The 17932-nt window shown below is 37.4% G+C and overlaps 1 protein-coding gene across 5 annotated transcripts in view; it reads right to left on the bottom strand.

Moving 5' to 3' along the window:
* The window catches only part of MCM8 (minichromosome maintenance 8 homologous recombination repair factor), a 41345-nt gene that overhangs the window by 16148 nt on the left and 7265 nt on the right, over nt 1-17932 (bottom strand). For 4 of the 5 annotated variants that reach the window (XR_013831556.1, XM_079944495.1, XM_079944496.1 and 1 more), the window contains exons 5-11: nt 17385-17534; nt 15425-15528; nt 14439-14637; nt 10998-11083; nt 6652-6803; nt 6212-6407; nt 3089-3119 (exon numbers count right to left, since the gene is read on the bottom strand). Coding sequence is in view for 4 of the 5 variants with exons in the window: in XM_079944495.1 (XP_079800621.1) it covers nt 3089-3119; nt 6212-6407; nt 6652-6803; nt 10998-11083; nt 14439-14637; nt 15425-15528; nt 17385-17534 (918 nt within the window). In the remaining variant the exon portion in view is untranslated. The remainder of the gene's footprint in view (nt 1-3088; nt 3120-6211; nt 6408-6651; nt 6804-10997; nt 11084-14438; nt 14638-15424; nt 15529-17384; nt 17535-17932) is intronic. The other variant, XM_079944497.1, reaches the window with a different exon arrangement.

Raw genomic sequence — 17932 nt, 5'->3', positions numbered from 1 at the left:
TTTTAAAGCATGATTGAACTCTGTTTTTTTTTCTTTTCCTAAGAAAAGTAAGTCTAAAAATATAAACTTCTTTAATGTAAATGATTAAAAAGCTTAGGGCTTCCCTGGTGGCGCAGTGGTTGAGAGTCCACCTGCCGATGCAGGGGACATGGGTTTGTGCCCCGGTCCAGGAAGATCCCACATGCCGCGGAGCGGCTGGGCCCGTGAGCCATGGCCGCTGAGCCTGCGCGTCCGGAGCCTGTGCTCCGCAACGGGAGAGGCCACAACGGTGAGAGGCCCGCATACCGCAAAACAAAAACAAAAACAATAAAAAGCTTAAATTAGAAAGCATATAAAATCAGGTTATCTTAAAAGTCACTGAGTGAAGACCTACCTTGCCAGGCATTGAATCCATTCCACAAAACTGAGAAATCTTTGTTAATTTCTGCTTTAACATTTACAGTGTCCAGAGTCACTTTAAAAAAAGGTCATTCCTATTGACTCTAACTGGTAACCAGCTCTGTCTTACAAGGGACTGTAGTTTATCTTTCATATAATGATTCATATTAAAATATGAGAGACCTCCTTGGTGGCGCAGTGGTTAAGAATCCACCTGCTAATGCAGGGGACACAGGTTTGAGCCCTGGCCCGGGAAGATCCCACATGCTACGGAGCAACTAAGCGTGTGTGCCACAACTAATAAGCCTGCATTCCAGAGCCCGCAAGCAACAACTACAGAGCCCACACGCCACAACTACTGAAGTCCGCGCACCTAGAGCCCACACTCTGCAACAGGAGAAGCCACCGCAATGAGAAGCCCGCGCACGGCAACAAAGAGTAGCCTCTGCTTGCCGCAACCGGAGAAAAGCCCATGCACATCAATGAAGACCCAACAGAGACAAAGAAAATTAATTAATTAAAAAAAAATACTTAGAGCTAATCAATGAATTTGGTAAAGTGGCAGGATACAAAATTAATGCACAGAAATCTCTGGCATTCCTATATACTAATGATGAAAAATCTGAAAGTGAAATCAAGAAAACACTCCCCTTTACCATTGCAACAAAAAGAATAAAATATCTAGGAATAAACCTACCTAAGGAGACAAAAGACCTGTATGCAGAAAATTATAAGACACTGATGAAAGAAATTAAAGATGATACAAATAGATGGAGAGATATACCATGTTCTTGGATTGGAAGAATCAACATTGTGAAAATGACTCTACTACCCAAAGCAATCTATAGATTCAATGCAATCCCTATCAAACTACCACTGGCATTTTTCACAGAACTAGAACAAAAAATTTTGCAATTTGTATGGAAACACAAAAGACCCCGAATAGCCAAAGCAATCTTGAGAACGAAAAAAGGAACTGGAGGGATCAGGCTCCCTGACTTCAGACTATACTACAAAGCTACAGTTATCAAGACGGTATGGTACTGGCACAAAAACAGAAAGATAGATCAATGGAACAGGATAGAATGCCCAGAGATAAACCCACGCATATATGGACACCTTATCTTTGATAAAGGTGGCAGGAATGTAGAGTGGAGAAAGGACAGCCTCTTCAATAAGTGGTGCTGGGAAAACTGGACAGGTACATGTAAAAGTATGAGATTAGATCACTCCCTAACACCATACACAAAAATAAGCTCAAAATGGATTAAAGACCTAAATGTAAGGCAAGAAACTATCAAACTCTTAGAGGAAAACATAGGCAGAACACTCTATGACATAAATCACAGCAAGATCCTTTCTGACCCACCTCCTAGAGAAATGAAAATAAAAACAAAAATAAACAAATGGGATCTAATGAAACTTCAAAGCTTTTGCACAGCAAAGGAAACTATAAACAAGACCAAAAGACAGCCCTCAGAAAGGGAGAAAATATTTGCAAATGAAGCAACCGACAAAGGATTAATCTCCAAAATTTACAAGCAGCTCATGCAGCTCAATAACAAAAAAACAAACAACCCAATCCAAAAATGGGCAGAAGACCTAAACAGACATTTCTCCAAAGAAGATATACAGACTGCCAACAAACACATGAAAGAATCCTCAACATCATTAATCATTAGAGAAATGCAAATCAAAACTACAATGAGATATCATCTCACACCAGTCAGAATGGCCATCATCAAAAAATCTAGAAACAATAAATGCTGGAGAGGGTGTGGAGAGCAGGGAACACTCTTGCACTGCTGGTGGGAATGTGAATTGGTTCAGCCACTATGGAGGACAGTATGGAGGTTCCTTAAAAAACTACAAATAGAACTACCATATGACCCAGCAATCCCACTACTGGGCATATACCCTGAGAAAACCAAAATTCAAAGAGTCATGTACCAAAATGTTCATTGCAGCTCTATTTACAATAGCCCGGAGATGGAAACAACCTAAGTGCCCATCATCGGATGAATGGATAAAGAAGATGTGGCACATATATACAATGGAATATTACTCAGCCATAAAAAGAAATGAAATTGAGCTATTTGTAATGAGATGGATAGACCTAGAGTCTGTCATACAGAGTGAAGTAAGTCAGAAAGAAAAAGACAAATACCATATGCTAACACATATATATGGAATTTAAGAAATAAAATGTCATGAAGAACCTAGGGGTAAGGCAGGAATAAAGACGCAGACCTCCTAGAGAACGGACTTGAGGTTATGGGGAGGGGGAAGGGTGAGCTGTGACAGGGCGAGAGAGAGTCATGGACATATACACACTAACAAACGTAGTAAGGTAGATAGCTAGTGGGAAGCAGCCGCATGGCACAGGGATATTGGCTCGGTGCTTTGTGACAGCCTGGAGGGGTGGGATAGGGAGGGTGGGAGGGAGGGAGACGCAAGAGGGAAGACATATGGGAACATATGTTTATGTATGACTGATTCACTTTGTTATAAAGCAGAAACTAACACACCATTGTAAAGCAATTATACCCCAATAAAGATGTTAAAAAAAAATACTAAACTTAATTGCTTTAAATAAATAAATAAAATATGAATAACTGTCCAACAGAAATGACTATTATTTGTGATATCTCTATATACTATTTTTGCCAAATTTATGTATTTTTGAGCAAAGAGGAAGTAAAATACTTACTTCATGACCAAAAATGACAGGGCAAAGCGAGCTGAAAAACAGAATATGACTTATAAATTCTAACTTACATTTCAGTGATACACTAGAAGATCTACTTTACAATTTGCTTAACTTGCTTTATTTAGCATCAAAAGAAAATAGTAAAAAATAAAAATTTACATCTCCTCAAACAACTCAAGAAATTTTATTCTAACAGTAAATTTATCAAAATTCTTGGTGAATCTATAAAGGGAAGAATGTTTTAAAAAGTGTGCCTGTGTAAGGGAGGCAGGACACTTGTAAAGCATTTATATTACTAGCCTTTAAAATGCATCATAGGGACCTCCCTAGTGGTCCAGTGGTTAAGACTCCACGCTTCCAATGCAGGGGGCGAGGGTTCTATCCCTGGTCAGGTAACTAAGACCCCTCATGCCACATGGAGCGCCACAAAAAAAAAAAAAAAAAAAAAAATCATAATTATGGTCTTCTACTTTAGGCTTTAGGATATCAAATTACATTCTATTTTACATGAATAGACATCTTTAGACCTGTGCAGCCAAGTCACTGAATGAAGGAGACTAAAGGGTGAAATGAGTACATAATAAAGGGATAAAATTTCATTTTTTCAGTTCAAAGAATCAGAATAAATAAGGCCATATATGAATATATAAAGTATTATGTTGAATATAAAGAAGTAGTTCCCATTTATCAATTATATAAACAGGAACAAAAAGGACAGGGAGGAAGAGATATAATCAGTTAACTGTGAATCATTATCCCTGTTAATACATGTCAACACAGAAGTTGGTGTCCTGCCACTTCCCCTTGGCAATCATTGTTCAGCGTGCTCCTGCATGATCACTGCTGGCCTCTTACCAAGCACCTGCACCTGTCTGCCAAAGGGCTTTCTGTGGCTGCAGAAGCATCATCAGCAGGCAGGCTGGGCAGGCCAGAAGTGCTCGGATGTCTAATATTCTCAGGAGCAGCCCCAAATCTAGGCCCTTAGATGGAAAAATACTGAGGCTAGCTCTATAGTCAAGTGTCCCAGAGGCCTCAGAAGGATTAAGCCTTTATTAAGCCTCCATTAAGGTACCATACACTAACTGCCCTCCCTTCTCTGTCTCACTTCCCCATTCTCCTCCCAGTATTTCTGGGGATCACCTCCCAAAGAAACTACATTTATGCAAATCATTGCTTCTGAAGGAACCTAAACTAAAACAGCCTTCTATTGTCTTCTCCATTCTCTTTTCATAGGCCTCAATTAATCTAGCAAGGGTTGACAACATTTTTCCTAAAGGGCCAGAAAGTAAATAGTTTCAGTTTTACTGTCTGGGTCACAACTACCCAACTTTTGTCAAAGCCAACAATTTGTAAATAAATGGGTGGGGCTGTGCTCTAATAAAAACTTTATTTACCAAAACAAGCAGCCTGCCTAGTTTGCCAACCCCTGCAAGATTCACAAATGGAGGACCATGAAAAATTCAAGTTTTGATGTTGGAATCACAAACTTAGAACTAAAAGGTAAAAGCAAACTGTAGGAAGGAAACCCAGGTTTTTCATACTAACTTATCTTCCTTAAGTATGACAGAAGAAGGACCACTGCAAATGTTCATTTTTATTTATAACTGGTAAGAGGTACCAATCAAAGAGGTGTTTTGGTCCTCAACCAGGGTGTTCCTTGGCCACCTGCTACAGACCACTCACCACCCCAACATTTATCACCAGATCACATCGCCACCCTAGCTCAGAGCACCCTCTCTCCCAGGGTGGGTTTGGATGGCCATCTATTCAAAGGACATCTCTAAGGGTTTAAGGACAAAGAACTCCTGAGGAACTCTATACTTTTCCCAGCTTTCTAATTAACATATTAAAGGCAGAAAGAAAAACTGTTAAATTCTCCTAGAGCCCAAAGCCTAGGTGAAGAGAAAGGCGTGACAAGATCAATTTTTCTAATACAATGCACTTCAAAACCTCAGTTCTTTACCTCTGGTACAGCTACTATTCGGTCTCTCACATTTTCTCCTATTTCTTCAAAGTTATCCAAAAATTTGTCAAAATACTTCAAAATAACAGCACATTGTGTTAACTATGTTAAGTACATAATGAAATCTCATTTAATCTTCAGAACAACATTCTGAGGCAGGTATTATTATTTCTACTTTAAGAAGATAAAAATGAAGGAGAAACTAACATGCCCCAGATCACATTGGAAGTGGCTGAAGCAAGATTCTAACTCAGGTTTATCTTCTAGAAAAGGCTCGTAATCACTAAAGCAAAAATGCCTCTACACTGCTTCTTCTCTACTGCAGGGCAATAACACGGAAATAAAAAAATATTATGAAATACTTATCAATAGTAAGTGACTTCGATGTGAATCTATTTCTTGCTTTTTAAAAGTAAACAAACAACACCCTACATACAAGTAGTTGAAATGACTTGGTAATTCACTGTCCCATGACTCTTCAGTTGAGTAACTAGATTGTGTAATATAGTAAATTTTCCTTATTGTTTCAACTAGAGATCAGTAAACTTATCTGTAAAGGTACAAACACATAAATATCTGTGAGCCATTCGCTATTGCATCTACTCAACTCTGCCCCTGTAGCTCAAAAGCAGTCAGATACTATGTAAATGAACAAGTGTGGCTGTGTTCCAATAAAAGTTTACCTATGGATAGCAAAATTCGAACTTCATGTAGTTTTGTGTGTCATGAAATATTCTTTTTAATTTTTTTCAGCTATGAAAAAATGTAAAAACCACTCAGCTTATGGGCTGTACAAAGATGGGTGATTAGCTGGATTATATCTCTTCCACTCTGTCCTTTTTGTTTGTTCCTATTTATACAATTGACAAATGTAAAATACTTCTTTATATTCAACATAATACTTCATATATTCATATATGGCCTTATTTATTCTGATTCTTTGAATTGAACTGAAAAAATGAAATTTTATCCCTTCTTTAAATATTATGTATGCAGTTCACCCTTTAGTCTCCTTCTTTCAATGACTTGGCTGCACAGGTCTAAAGATGTCTAATGAACTGTAATTTGCAAACATTTTGATTAGTTTTCAGTTATTGGTAGCCAAGAGCACCCCCAACATGCACACGATAAAGTAAAACTTGAGATAACCTCATACATACTTGACAATGAGTTTAAACAGGTTTTCTTCAGATTGAATCTCCTGGATGGCATAAAGGTCCTTAAGTGAGAACTCCATCAATGTTCCATGCTTATACTCATCCTCGGAAGGCTTAGTTTTCTGTCCTTTGCTGTTGCTAACAGAATTTGCTTCAATGTACAAAAGGAACATGCATTTGTCATTCTTATTTCGAGAACCTGTAAATTTCAAAGTATGATATACAATAATTGGTATTTTCATTTTCCCTACAAAGATTCAAGTAGACTGTAAAAGAAAGGCATGGTGAGCTATAAATAAACTTTTATTTTAGAGGAAAAGTTTCACCTATATAAGAATCAAGTTCTTTAAATTAATGGAAATTCAGAAGTATCTTAAAAAGGGAAAAGATGAATGCTGACAAACTATTGAGGGACAATTGAATTAAGGAAAGTTATACCACACCTTCCTCAGCATTTGAGACTTTGACAACTCCAGTGATAGTCACTGTGTCTCCTGGGACACAGCTATCCACAAGATCGTGAACAAGCTCACATTCTATTGTTCGTGGAATCCGACCTGCTTCTCGCTGATCATCAGACATCGACTCCTGGATTCTAAAAAGTTAAACAATTTTCAGTCAGTACATAAACTGACTTTGGGTTATTTGGTCAACACAGTAACTATTCAGGGTCCACATGATGCTGAGATAGATAAAGGGCAGTTAGTTTAAAAAAAAAAGAAAAGGTTCAATGGTATATTTAAAACTACTTCAGCAATTTCCAATTAAAGATGGCAGAATGGGCACATGCATTTGCCTACCTTCCCTCTAAAGTGTCCACCAAAACAACAGTCACTAAAAGAGTGAAGAGAAGTTTTGGGGCATGCAGAGGTGCCATCATCAAATAAGAGATATTAATGAAATTTTATAAAACAGCAAATGGGAAAGTACTGATGGATAAAATAAAATGAATTCCAGAATACACACAGGAAAAATTTACAAGGGTACAAGAGAAGTGGGAGCCAATGTTCTCAGCCCTAGAGAGGCTTGTAAGTTGGAGGTGGCAGGAATGGCAAGTGGGAGCAGATGGCTGAAACAAAACAGAATAATCAACTGAAAGACAAGTCGCAGAAGAGCTGTTCAGAAATTATTTGGAAGGTGGGGGCATAGGTGGCTAGAAGAAGAAGGAGGGCATCCCAGGAAAGCCATCAGGCTTCCCCATCTGGCAAAAACCAGAGCACTGTTTTAAGGAAACAGAGCCATCTACTCTATGAGGGGAACTAAGGTGCCGAGAGAGGATATCAGAGCTCCAGCATAAGCCTCCTCATTCTGGCATTTGAGGAGCCCAAGCCAAATTCAAAAACACATGCATAAAGCAAAATCTGGTTGTCAAAACCCTACCCTCTATCTAGGGATGAGGCTTTTTGAAGAAAAGCTCCTACCTAAAAAATAGCAAAGGAAACTTATCCTACCTACTCCAAATAATTTCTCATTCCTCATCAGATATTTGAAGATGAAATGGCAATAATTAAAGAAGGAGAAAAGCATTAAAAACAAAGAAAAAACTACTTAAGAGTTTCTGAGAAAATGTTACCATCATAAAACAAGAATGAGCTGCTATGAAAAAGAAACTATTGGAAAACAAGTGTGAGATCAGAAAAATTAAAGATATGTATATAAAAATCAAACACTTATACAAAGGATACAAGCAAAAGCCAAAGAAATCTAGAAAAGAGCATAAAGAAAACAAAGGGTGAAGGACAAACAATTGAATGGATACACCTGATAAGAAGCCCAAAGAGAGAAAATAGAAAATAGATATTCTAGAGTTGAAGACAACTCTAGAAGAAAAGGGCCAATCAGTATCAAGCAAGATGAAGACACAGTTAGATAGACTCAGACGTTTTCAGAACACCATGGATAAAAAGATTACGAAGAGTAGGAAAAGTGCTAAACGACAGTTATAGTCCAAATATGAAGCATATTAAAATATGGGCTAACTCAGTGGAGTATAAGAAAAGAATCCTTTTTGATTTTGATGCTTGGATCATTTTCCTTTAAGGGGCAAAAAACCCCAACAAAACAAAACAACCCAGTGACACAAATTACATTTCTTTCTCTTGGCATGTGATCACCTGACTTGATTCTCTGTTGAACAATATTTATGTTATCATAAAAATGTAAGTGCTGTTTGTTGGTTTCATTAGATATGACCTATGAATAAAACATGGAAGATAATTCTCATTAGAAAACAGAAGTAAACCTTGACAATTTAAAAGTAACATCATACTGAAAAAAGGTGGAAGAGGGAGAAGGGACAGCAGGTACCATGTCTCTAACATTCTCAGCTCACAGACTGGATAAGTAAAGTGAAGGAAGAGACATAAGAATGCTATCTAGAATTATGTATAAGGCAACAAGAAGTTGTGGGAACTGTGGCCTTCTATGCTGATTGAGTTTTTAAAAACATACACATTATTTTAAAACTTTTTAATTTAATCACTTAAATGATGAAAGTAAGCACAAACCCTGCTCCATGGTTACCCACTACTTTCACCCTCAATGCATATTTAAACACTGGCGAACTGCAATGAGAAGTGTCAGAGTGACACAACATGCTAAGGTCACCTTGCTTTAAAAAAGTGTATTTTTTGGGACTTCCCTGGTGGCGCAGTGGTTAAGAATCCACCTGCCAATGCAGGGGACACGGGTTTGATCCCTGGTCTGGGAAGATCCCACGTGCCGTGGAGCAACTAAGCCTGTGCGCCACAACTACTGAGCCTGCTCTCTAGAGCCTGCAAGCCACAGCTACTGAAGCCCGCATGCCTAGAGCCTGTGCTCCACAACAAGACAAGCCACTGCAATAAGAAGCCGGCACACTGCAACAAAGAGTAGCCCCCACTCACCAGAACTAGAGAAAGCCTGCATGCAGCAACAAAGACCCAAAGCAGCCCAAAAAAAAGAAAGAAAAACAGTATATTTTTACACTTTTCTTATTAAAAGAACACATATTTCTATGTGTCACCTTTGTAAAAATTTAAAAACACAGATAAACAGAAAGAAAAAAATAACAATTACTTTCATCTGACCTCCCAGACAGTATACTCTTAAAATGTTTTTGTATTTACCAGTGTTTTTTTTTTTTAATAAAGTCAGTATTGTACAGTAGAGAACATTCTGTGACCTGCTTTATCACTAAATTCATTGTAAACATTTTTGGATGTCATTTCAAAACACTCTCCTACATCATCATAATTAGTGGCTACACAATAGTTCATAGTATCATCCTTTTTATAATATTTTCTTCAGATGTTTAGGTTATTCTCCATTTTTGGTTATCAACACTGTGAAAACATACTTTCAGCAAGCTATTTCTGCACATATTGTGACTGTCTTCATCAGATGAACTTCTAGAACTGGGACTGCTGCAACTATAAGGCTTCGATTCTGATATACACAATAAAGCTATCACCTTGACTCATCCAAACATTTCAATGCACTAGTTGAGAAACAATTACTTAATTCCTTATGGCCATCCAAGCTAAGGCTCAGAAAAAATTGAAACTGAGTTTACTATATATGGCAGGAAGGAGGCCTTTCTTCTAGGGCAAAAAATCATTTTATGTACCTACAGAGCAATAGAATAAGACAATTAATTATGTAAGCTAATATTGCATTAACAAAGTTTTACTATAACTAACTCATTTAAAATGAACCTGAGCAATACCTTACTTTTAAAAACTCAAGAAAAGGACTTAAATGTCCTCCTTTTCTCAATCATCTACCCGTAAGTTTGATTTCCTAATATTAGGAGATGATCATTCAAACCCAGTTAAAATATTTAAGCCTATTTTTAGTCTATTTTTACCTGAAAACAAAGAAATTTTGTTCAAATAATTAAATCACTCTGAATCTTCTATGCATATACTGTGAACCTTATAGCACCTTTGAGGCCCTCATCACCCCCTTCAGTGGTGAAACTGCTATAGACATGGGCTGGAAACCAGGCTCCCCCACATGATCATACTCAAGAGTTTTAAACATTTCATCTTTTATAAAATGGAGTGTCTGTAAAGATCTCAGCATAGTGCACAGTTAATTATTGTATATATTGGTCTTGGTTTTTATAGGGCATTAGGAGGTCAAGCTAGGACAGGGCTTGGTAGAAATCTACTTCACTTTTCCCCTATGTTCTTAGTTTTTAAAGACCATTTGTTTCAGCCAAGTTTCCTGGATAGCACCCTGACTTCAAAACTACCCATTATTTTATATTTAGGGATGAGTTATGGGACTACAGCCAGAAAAAAATGGAATAAATTGTTAAAAATATACACACATAGAGAAAACTATCTGACTTTAAAAAAAAAGTTTTTTTTAATCACCTATAGAAAATGCCTCATGGATATTGTGAACATAAAATGAAATGTATCTATTTCTAAGGGATTCTCTATTTTAAAACTTCAAAACAATATTATTTCTAGGATATCACATTATGGAATGAAACATACAGCTTTGCTTATATATACATCCAATTCAATGAGTAAAATAAATGAGATATAAAATGATTTCTCAATAGCAAAATGACATAATACTTGTACGTTAAATCCTTTCTGGAATCTGATAGAAAACAAATCTCAAATGAAGACAATTATCACTCCAACACATAACTCTGCAGCAAGTAAACCTTTTATTATATACTTTATCACAATCTACAGAGAAGCATCAAAGTATAATACAGGAATACTGTAGATTTACTTGGCAGTATGAGGGCTCTAAAACCTGCCTTTTATTTAATAGTCTGATTGCTTACTTGATTGACTGCCAGTCCATCGTAACTGTGAGAGGAGAGCTTCGGAGTGCAGTAAATGACTTCCCTCGACATGCAGGCACAGGACACTGCAACAAGATTAATTCGCACTTAAATTTTGATATACTACAATCATATCTCAGGAAAATTCAAGTTAAAATGCTTCATTTAGTATTGGTTTAAAAGTTGGTCCCAGAATGGTATTAAAGTAAGATGAACTAAAAGCTGCAATGACTTTCTATTTTCTTCTGTATTGATTTTGTTTTTGAGGCACTTTTTCAGCTGGTCCCTCTTGATGACTGCTCTTATTCTTTCTGCTGTGGGTATGCAAGTCTCTTTACACACCTGTCACACCAAGCACTTATTCCTTCCTTTGTGCCCAAGTAGTCTCCCAATCCTTGAACATCTCCTTGTATCCAGTCCCACATACCCAGCTCCAATCCTCCCCTTTTCAAAAGCCCTTCCTGGGTCTTCTTTAATCCCCAATTCTCTTATCTAACCTCCTTTTGCACTGCTTGTATAGTATAATGTTTATTGTACCACACAGGCAGTCCTCAACATGTAAGTCAGTTGTGTTCAAGTTTTCGTAAGTCATTTGTTTGCTGTTTGTACCTCAAGATGCATTTATAAGTAGAGAGACTGTGGCAGACTGTGTTTTCCAAATACGGTTGTAATTGTATCACCCTTCAAACCTTTCTAGAACCCTGCCACTCCCCTATAAAGAGCTGGAGTCTAATTTCCCCCTCCTGGGATGTGGACAGGCTTGTGACTCACTTTGTAACCAACCGAATGTGACAGAAGTAATGCTGCCTGACCTCTGAGGCTGCCTCAAAAGAGGCAAAGCCATTTCTGCCAGTCAGCTGGACCTCTGTCTCTTGAAGCTATTGGCAGTCATGTGAGCAGAATGAGTGTCCTGAGCTGCCATACTGTGGGCAAGAAGCCAAAACCAGACCACACAGAAAGACAACGTGGAAGAGAGATACTGGCCAGTGCCCAGTGAGTCCAGTCACTTGCTATTCCAGCTCCCTAAGAGATCAAGAGCCAGAAGTACCCAGCCAACCAGTTCTTCCAAACTCCTGACCCACAGACACCATGTGAAATAACAAAATGATTGTTGTTATTTTGAGCCACTATGCTGTAGGGTGATTAGTTATGCAGCAATAGTGACTGGAACAGAGATCAGCTGGAACAACTGTCTTTCTGATCACTTTGATTCACTGAAGTTCAGACATGAGTAATGAAGTCAGCGTTACTACCTACTGTATTAGAGGGCATGGAAATACCCTGACAAAATAATGTTTACAGAAAATATCCAATTTAAATCAGGATTTAAATTCTGGCCTCTCCAGGGAATTCCCTGGAGGCCCAGTTGTTAAGACTGCGCTTTCACTGCTGAGGTCACAGGTTCAATCCCTGGTCAGAGAACTAAGATTCCACAAAATGAGCCAAAGGGGGAAAAAAAAAAAATCTGGCCTCTCTGACCTAAAGGCAGTCCTGAATCTTAAGCCCAAATAGTAGGTGACACCCATTTACCAACACCATTGATTATTCAGAACCAATAGCTGAATCTAACATACTCTGTTCTTCCTACAAGAGAAGGAAGCCTTAGGAATTTCAATGTGAGTAAAAATGTACTAAATGTTAAACTTATTAAAGTCTACGGATGATAAAGGCAACTCTGGAAAAGAAGAATCGGTATGGCAAGTGTTCCTACCTTATCAAAAGTTTTAATAAGGTCAATGTAAATAGGATTGTGTAGACCTGGTACAGGACCAGTGAAATAAAACAGACTCACATGTCTACAGGAGCACAGTGTACTACAGATGATGTATTACACATCAATAGAAACAGAGGGCTTAATTAATAAATGGCGACAACTGGCTTTCCACCTAAAAGAATAATGTTAGATCCTTAGCTTTATGCCATTCACAAAATTAAATTTCAGATGGACAAAAGATCTAAATAGAAAAAACAAGACTTAAAAGTACTGAAAGAAAATGTAAGAGAGATGTTTATAAATAGTGAGTGAGGGAGGCCTTCTTAAGAAGCCATGGAGAAAATGTAAAAGTCATAGGAAAAAGACTGATCAATTTAACCATGTCAAAATGTATTGATAAAACTCTAAAGCAAAAAATGTACCACAAAGTTAAGAGATAAACTAAAGACTGGGAGAAAATATCTATAATGTAAGAAATCAATGCTCAGTATCTAGAATTCATAAAGAACTCCTATCAATAGTATAAACAGAAAAATGAACAGAAAATTCAATAAAGAAACTGAATGGCCAATAAAGATGTGAAAAGATGCTCAAACATAACAGAAATCACAGAAATTCATATTAAAAATGAAATACCATTTTACACCCATCAGTCTGGCAAAAATTTAAAAACCTAACAATACCAAGTGTTAATGAAAATGTGGGGAAATGGTAATCACTTAACACCACCAGCAGGGGTGTAAGTTGGGACCAACATTCTGGAAAGTACTTTGGCAACATCTAAAAATGTTAAAAATAAGCATAGCATATAACTGAGAAATTCCTCTGCTAAGGAGACATGTACAAGAATGTTCTCTGCAGCATTATTTGAAATTGTGAAAAACTGGAAACAGCACAATGTCTGCCAAGACTATGGATAAACAGTGGCTATTCATTTACTCCACACAATAAATGAAAGAATTAGATATGTATTAAGATAGGTAGAACTCCAAAATAACCAAATGAAAAAAATGCTGTAATTTGTTACATTCAGTATATCATTTATGTAAACATAAACAAAACAAATCCTACATATATAGTCAAGTATGAAAATGCAGACTTGAGGAATACATGCTGATTTCAGAATAGTGGCTCTAGGGGTGGAACAAAGTTAATGGAACTGAGGAGGGAAACAAAGAGACTTTACCTTTATAACACTTAATATTTTTTGTAAAAAAATTAGCTAAATATTTGCCAACCCATAATGGTAGTACACAGATATTAGTTACATTATTCTCTACACTTTTCTATAGTTTTAAAATTTATAGTTTTAAAAAAAAGTTAAAAAAGGAATGCATCACTTTCCAACAGCAGAATAAAGGAAAGAAAACAATATGTGTACCTATTAAGCCAGAATATAAAAATATGAATGGAAAGAATACAAATTAACTTCAGGATAATGACTGTCTCTGGGAATGGTACAAGCAAGGGGTAAAAAAGAGACAAAAGCTGTACCAGTGCTTTACCTCTTTCAAGATACAGCTGGAGCTGGCAAAATGTAAATTCTGAGTGGTGAATAGAGATGTTTTGTTTATTTTTTGTACCCTGAAGTATTTTATAATTTAAAAACTGAAAATAAACAATAAAAATAAGCTCTGTATTTAGAAACACTGGGAAATGTTTTCTGTAAATTGATTTGCCTTCTTTACCAAGATAAAGAAGGAAGTAGTTAAAGAACATGGTATAACCTTTGTGGGAAGATTATATTTTCCATCTGGAAGAGAAAAACTCTGAATTTCTCCACACGCAGCACAAAGAAAAGCCATCTTGGTACAGAGAGGCTTTATATTACTGACGCGAACCACTGTCCCTCTCAGAGCAATGTATTTTCCATAGTAATTTGCTCGGACATTCTTGAGCTGTGTTAAGGGCTCATAGTTGTATACCCTAAAAACAAAAACAGGAACATATTTATCTATACATTTAAAATGAGCAGAAAGCTGAGGTTGTCTGCATTTTCACAAGTCCCTTTAAGAAACTATGGAATTCTCAAACCATATCATCCCCATATATATCAGGAATTTTACAAGTATTAAATCAGTCTTAAAAATAAAAAAAGTTAAATCTTCACTTTTCCTCTTGTCTCATTGGCTGTTCTCGAGGGAAAAAGGAAAAAAATAATGCCAAAAGGAAAGTCTCAAATTCAGCAACTTCTGAGTCTCCAAATTCTTTTTCAAGAAATGTTAGGAAATGTCTTTTTTAAATTCTAAGGAAAAAAAAACAAAGAAACAACCTTGATGATTACCTTATTCATCTCTTCTAATGAGAATTTAAAATCTTATAATACAATAAAAAGTTGAAATCAAGAAAAAATTCCATTTGTTCTCTGTGTTTAATAGAAATCTAATAATTTTAACAAAATTTAATCACACCACTTAGTGTATCACATGGATTATTAAATGTAAATAGCAGGGTCTTGATAAGCATACATCCAAAATCAATGCTTACAAAAATTTGCAGGTTCACAAATCAACTTATTTAGGCAGAAAAAGCTTATTTCTATCAAGATCTCTTCAAATTCAGCAGGTTCACTTGGATGTGATGACCAATGAGTTAGCAAGAAACTCATATACTTTTTACTGATTTCTTTGGCTTTATAAAATAAGGTTCTCACTCTTAAATAGTCTTTAATGCCTGTTTCTGAATAACACTTCAATACCAGAAAATTCCTCACCTTGTATGAATGTGTGGCACATTTACCATTGTCTCCCCATTTCTAGACAATCCTTCTTGGGCTTGTAACTCAGCTGCATGCCTTTCAAGATCCTTAGTTAACACCTAGACAAGACAGACATTTACTCAAAAGTTTGAAAACAAGATACCCTCTTGAAGCAGAACTCTTTTATAGAGAATATGAAGTTAAGAATATAAACAGTTCAGAAGAGCATATTAACAGAACTCTAACTGCCCTTTAAAATTCTGATATTTAGGGCTTCCCTGGTGGTGCAGTGGTTGAGAGTTCGCCTGCCGATGCAGGGGGCGCGGGTTCGTGCCCCAGTCCGGGAAGATCCTACATACCGCAGAGCGGCTGGGCCCGTGAGCCATGGCCGCTGAGCCTGTGTGTCCGGAGCCTGTGCTCCGCAACGGGAGAGGCCACAACAGTGAGAGGCCCGCGTACCGTAAAAAAAAAAAAAAATTCTGATATTTTATTATGATTACTTATTTTATAGTGGGTTATGTTTTACCTGGGGTTCTGCTGTCCTTGGGCTGGAAAACTCCAGCATCCCTGTCTGCTACTTTCTGCCTCAACTAAACCTAGTATTAAAAGTCCTTACAGTAGCCCCTTAAAGATATTCTGGATGGATTCTGGAAAAAAAATATTTTCTACTTCTCCAAACTCAGTGATTAAGATAAAGAAAATAAAGATTACTTTTGAAATAACCAATATTTACTTCCTTGGCATTTGACATTAAGTAAAATAAATATTTAACATCTACCTGTGTACAAAGCAGTATGCTGCCAGTCTGAAAAAATGAGATGCAAATATGCAGCTATAATTGCTACCATAAAGATTTACAGACAAAAAAACCATGTGAGTTTTGAAAAGGGGTCATGAGAAAGGTTTCAGAGTGACAACTGAGTTAGGCCCAAGACATTTGGACATGTGAGGCAAGGGGCATTCTATGCCAAATGGACAGCACGTGTAAGAATCCTAGGGGGAGCTTAGTTTAGCTGGATGGCAGTGAAAGAAGGAGAGCAGGGAGAGGAAGTTGAACCAGGTTATGGAAGGCTTTCAATGCCACACAAAGGGTTTGGATATCATTTGGCAGAAAAGAGTCACCACAGTTTCCAAGGACAAATCGTGTTTTACCACGTATGGCAACAGTTAAGGAAAGATAATGAAGTCTTATGACAGAGGCTGTAAGGATGGAAAAGAGGTGGATTTAAGAGATATTTTAGAAATAGAAGTGAAAGGATGTGGTAATTTAGACATGAAGAACTAATGAGAGGGACTTCCCTGGTGGCACAGTGGTTAAAAATCTACCTGCCAACGCAGGGGACGCAGGTTCAAGCCCTGGTCTGGGAAGATCCCACACGCCGCGGAGCAACTAAGCCTGTGCGCCACAACTACTGAACCTGCGCTCTAGAGCCTGTGAGCCACAAGTACTGAGCCCGTGCACCACAACTACTGAAGCCCTTGCGCCTAGAGCCTGTGCTCCGCAACAAGAGAAGCTACCGCAGTGAGAAGTTCACGCACCGCAACGAAGAGTAGCCCCTGCTCACCGCAACTAGAGGAAGCCCGTGCACAGAACAGAAGACCCAACACAGCCAAAACTAAATAAATTAATTAATTAATTAAAAAAAAGAACTAATGAGCAAGAGGAGTCTGAAGACAACAGCCAAGGTTCCCAGCCTTGGGTCACTAGCAGTGTATACATCTTTGCAACGAATCTTTTTAATGAACCCTCACCTGGATACCCTGACCTCCTCTGCTCTATGTCCAGTCCTCAGTACCACTTTAAGACCCACTCTAAACCCCACCACGCCTATGAAGTCTTCCTCTGACAGGATAGCAACCTTTCATTTCTAGCAAAGGTCTGTTGGTAAAAACTAAGAATCTTTTAGAGAAGGTACTGTGACTGTGAAATCTTCCTTTAAAATTTTGACAAAAGTCTCACAAAATCAACACTTACCTGATGTATTGCCAGACCCATGCAAGCCAGGGTTTTGTCAGGTGTATCCCTTAATTCATTTGCTATATTTGGTATCAATTTAGCTATTTCATCATCTTTTGTCAGTTCTTTAAAATCCACCAAAATACTTCCCTTTCTTTCTATTTCATCCTACAAAATATTACGGTATGAAAATAATGATTGCTTTTTTACCATATATGAGCATTCAATCACATACTTTGAGAAAGCATATAATGTTAATATAGTGATAATATCAGCTCATGCAGCTCAATATTAAAAAAATAAACCTAATCAAAAAATGGGCATAAGACCTAAATAGACATTTCTCCAAAGAAGACATACAGATGGGCAAGAAGCACGTGAAAAGCTGCTCAACATCACTAATTATTAGAGAAATGCAAATCAAAACTACAGTGAGGTATCACCTCACACCGGTTAGAATGGGCATCATCAGAAAATCTACAAACAACAAATGCTGGAGAGGCTGGGGAGAAAAGGGAACCCTCTTGCACTGTTGGTGGGAATGTAAATTGATACAGCCACTATGG

Source organism: Stenella coeruleoalba (assembly GCF_951394435.1).
Source record: "Stenella coeruleoalba genome assembly, chromosome: 15".
NCBI lineage: Eukaryota > Metazoa > Chordata > Mammalia > Artiodactyla > Delphinidae > Stenella > Stenella coeruleoalba.
The sequence above is the reverse complement of the archived record's forward strand: the minus strand, read 5'-3'. Positions and strand labels throughout refer to the sequence as shown.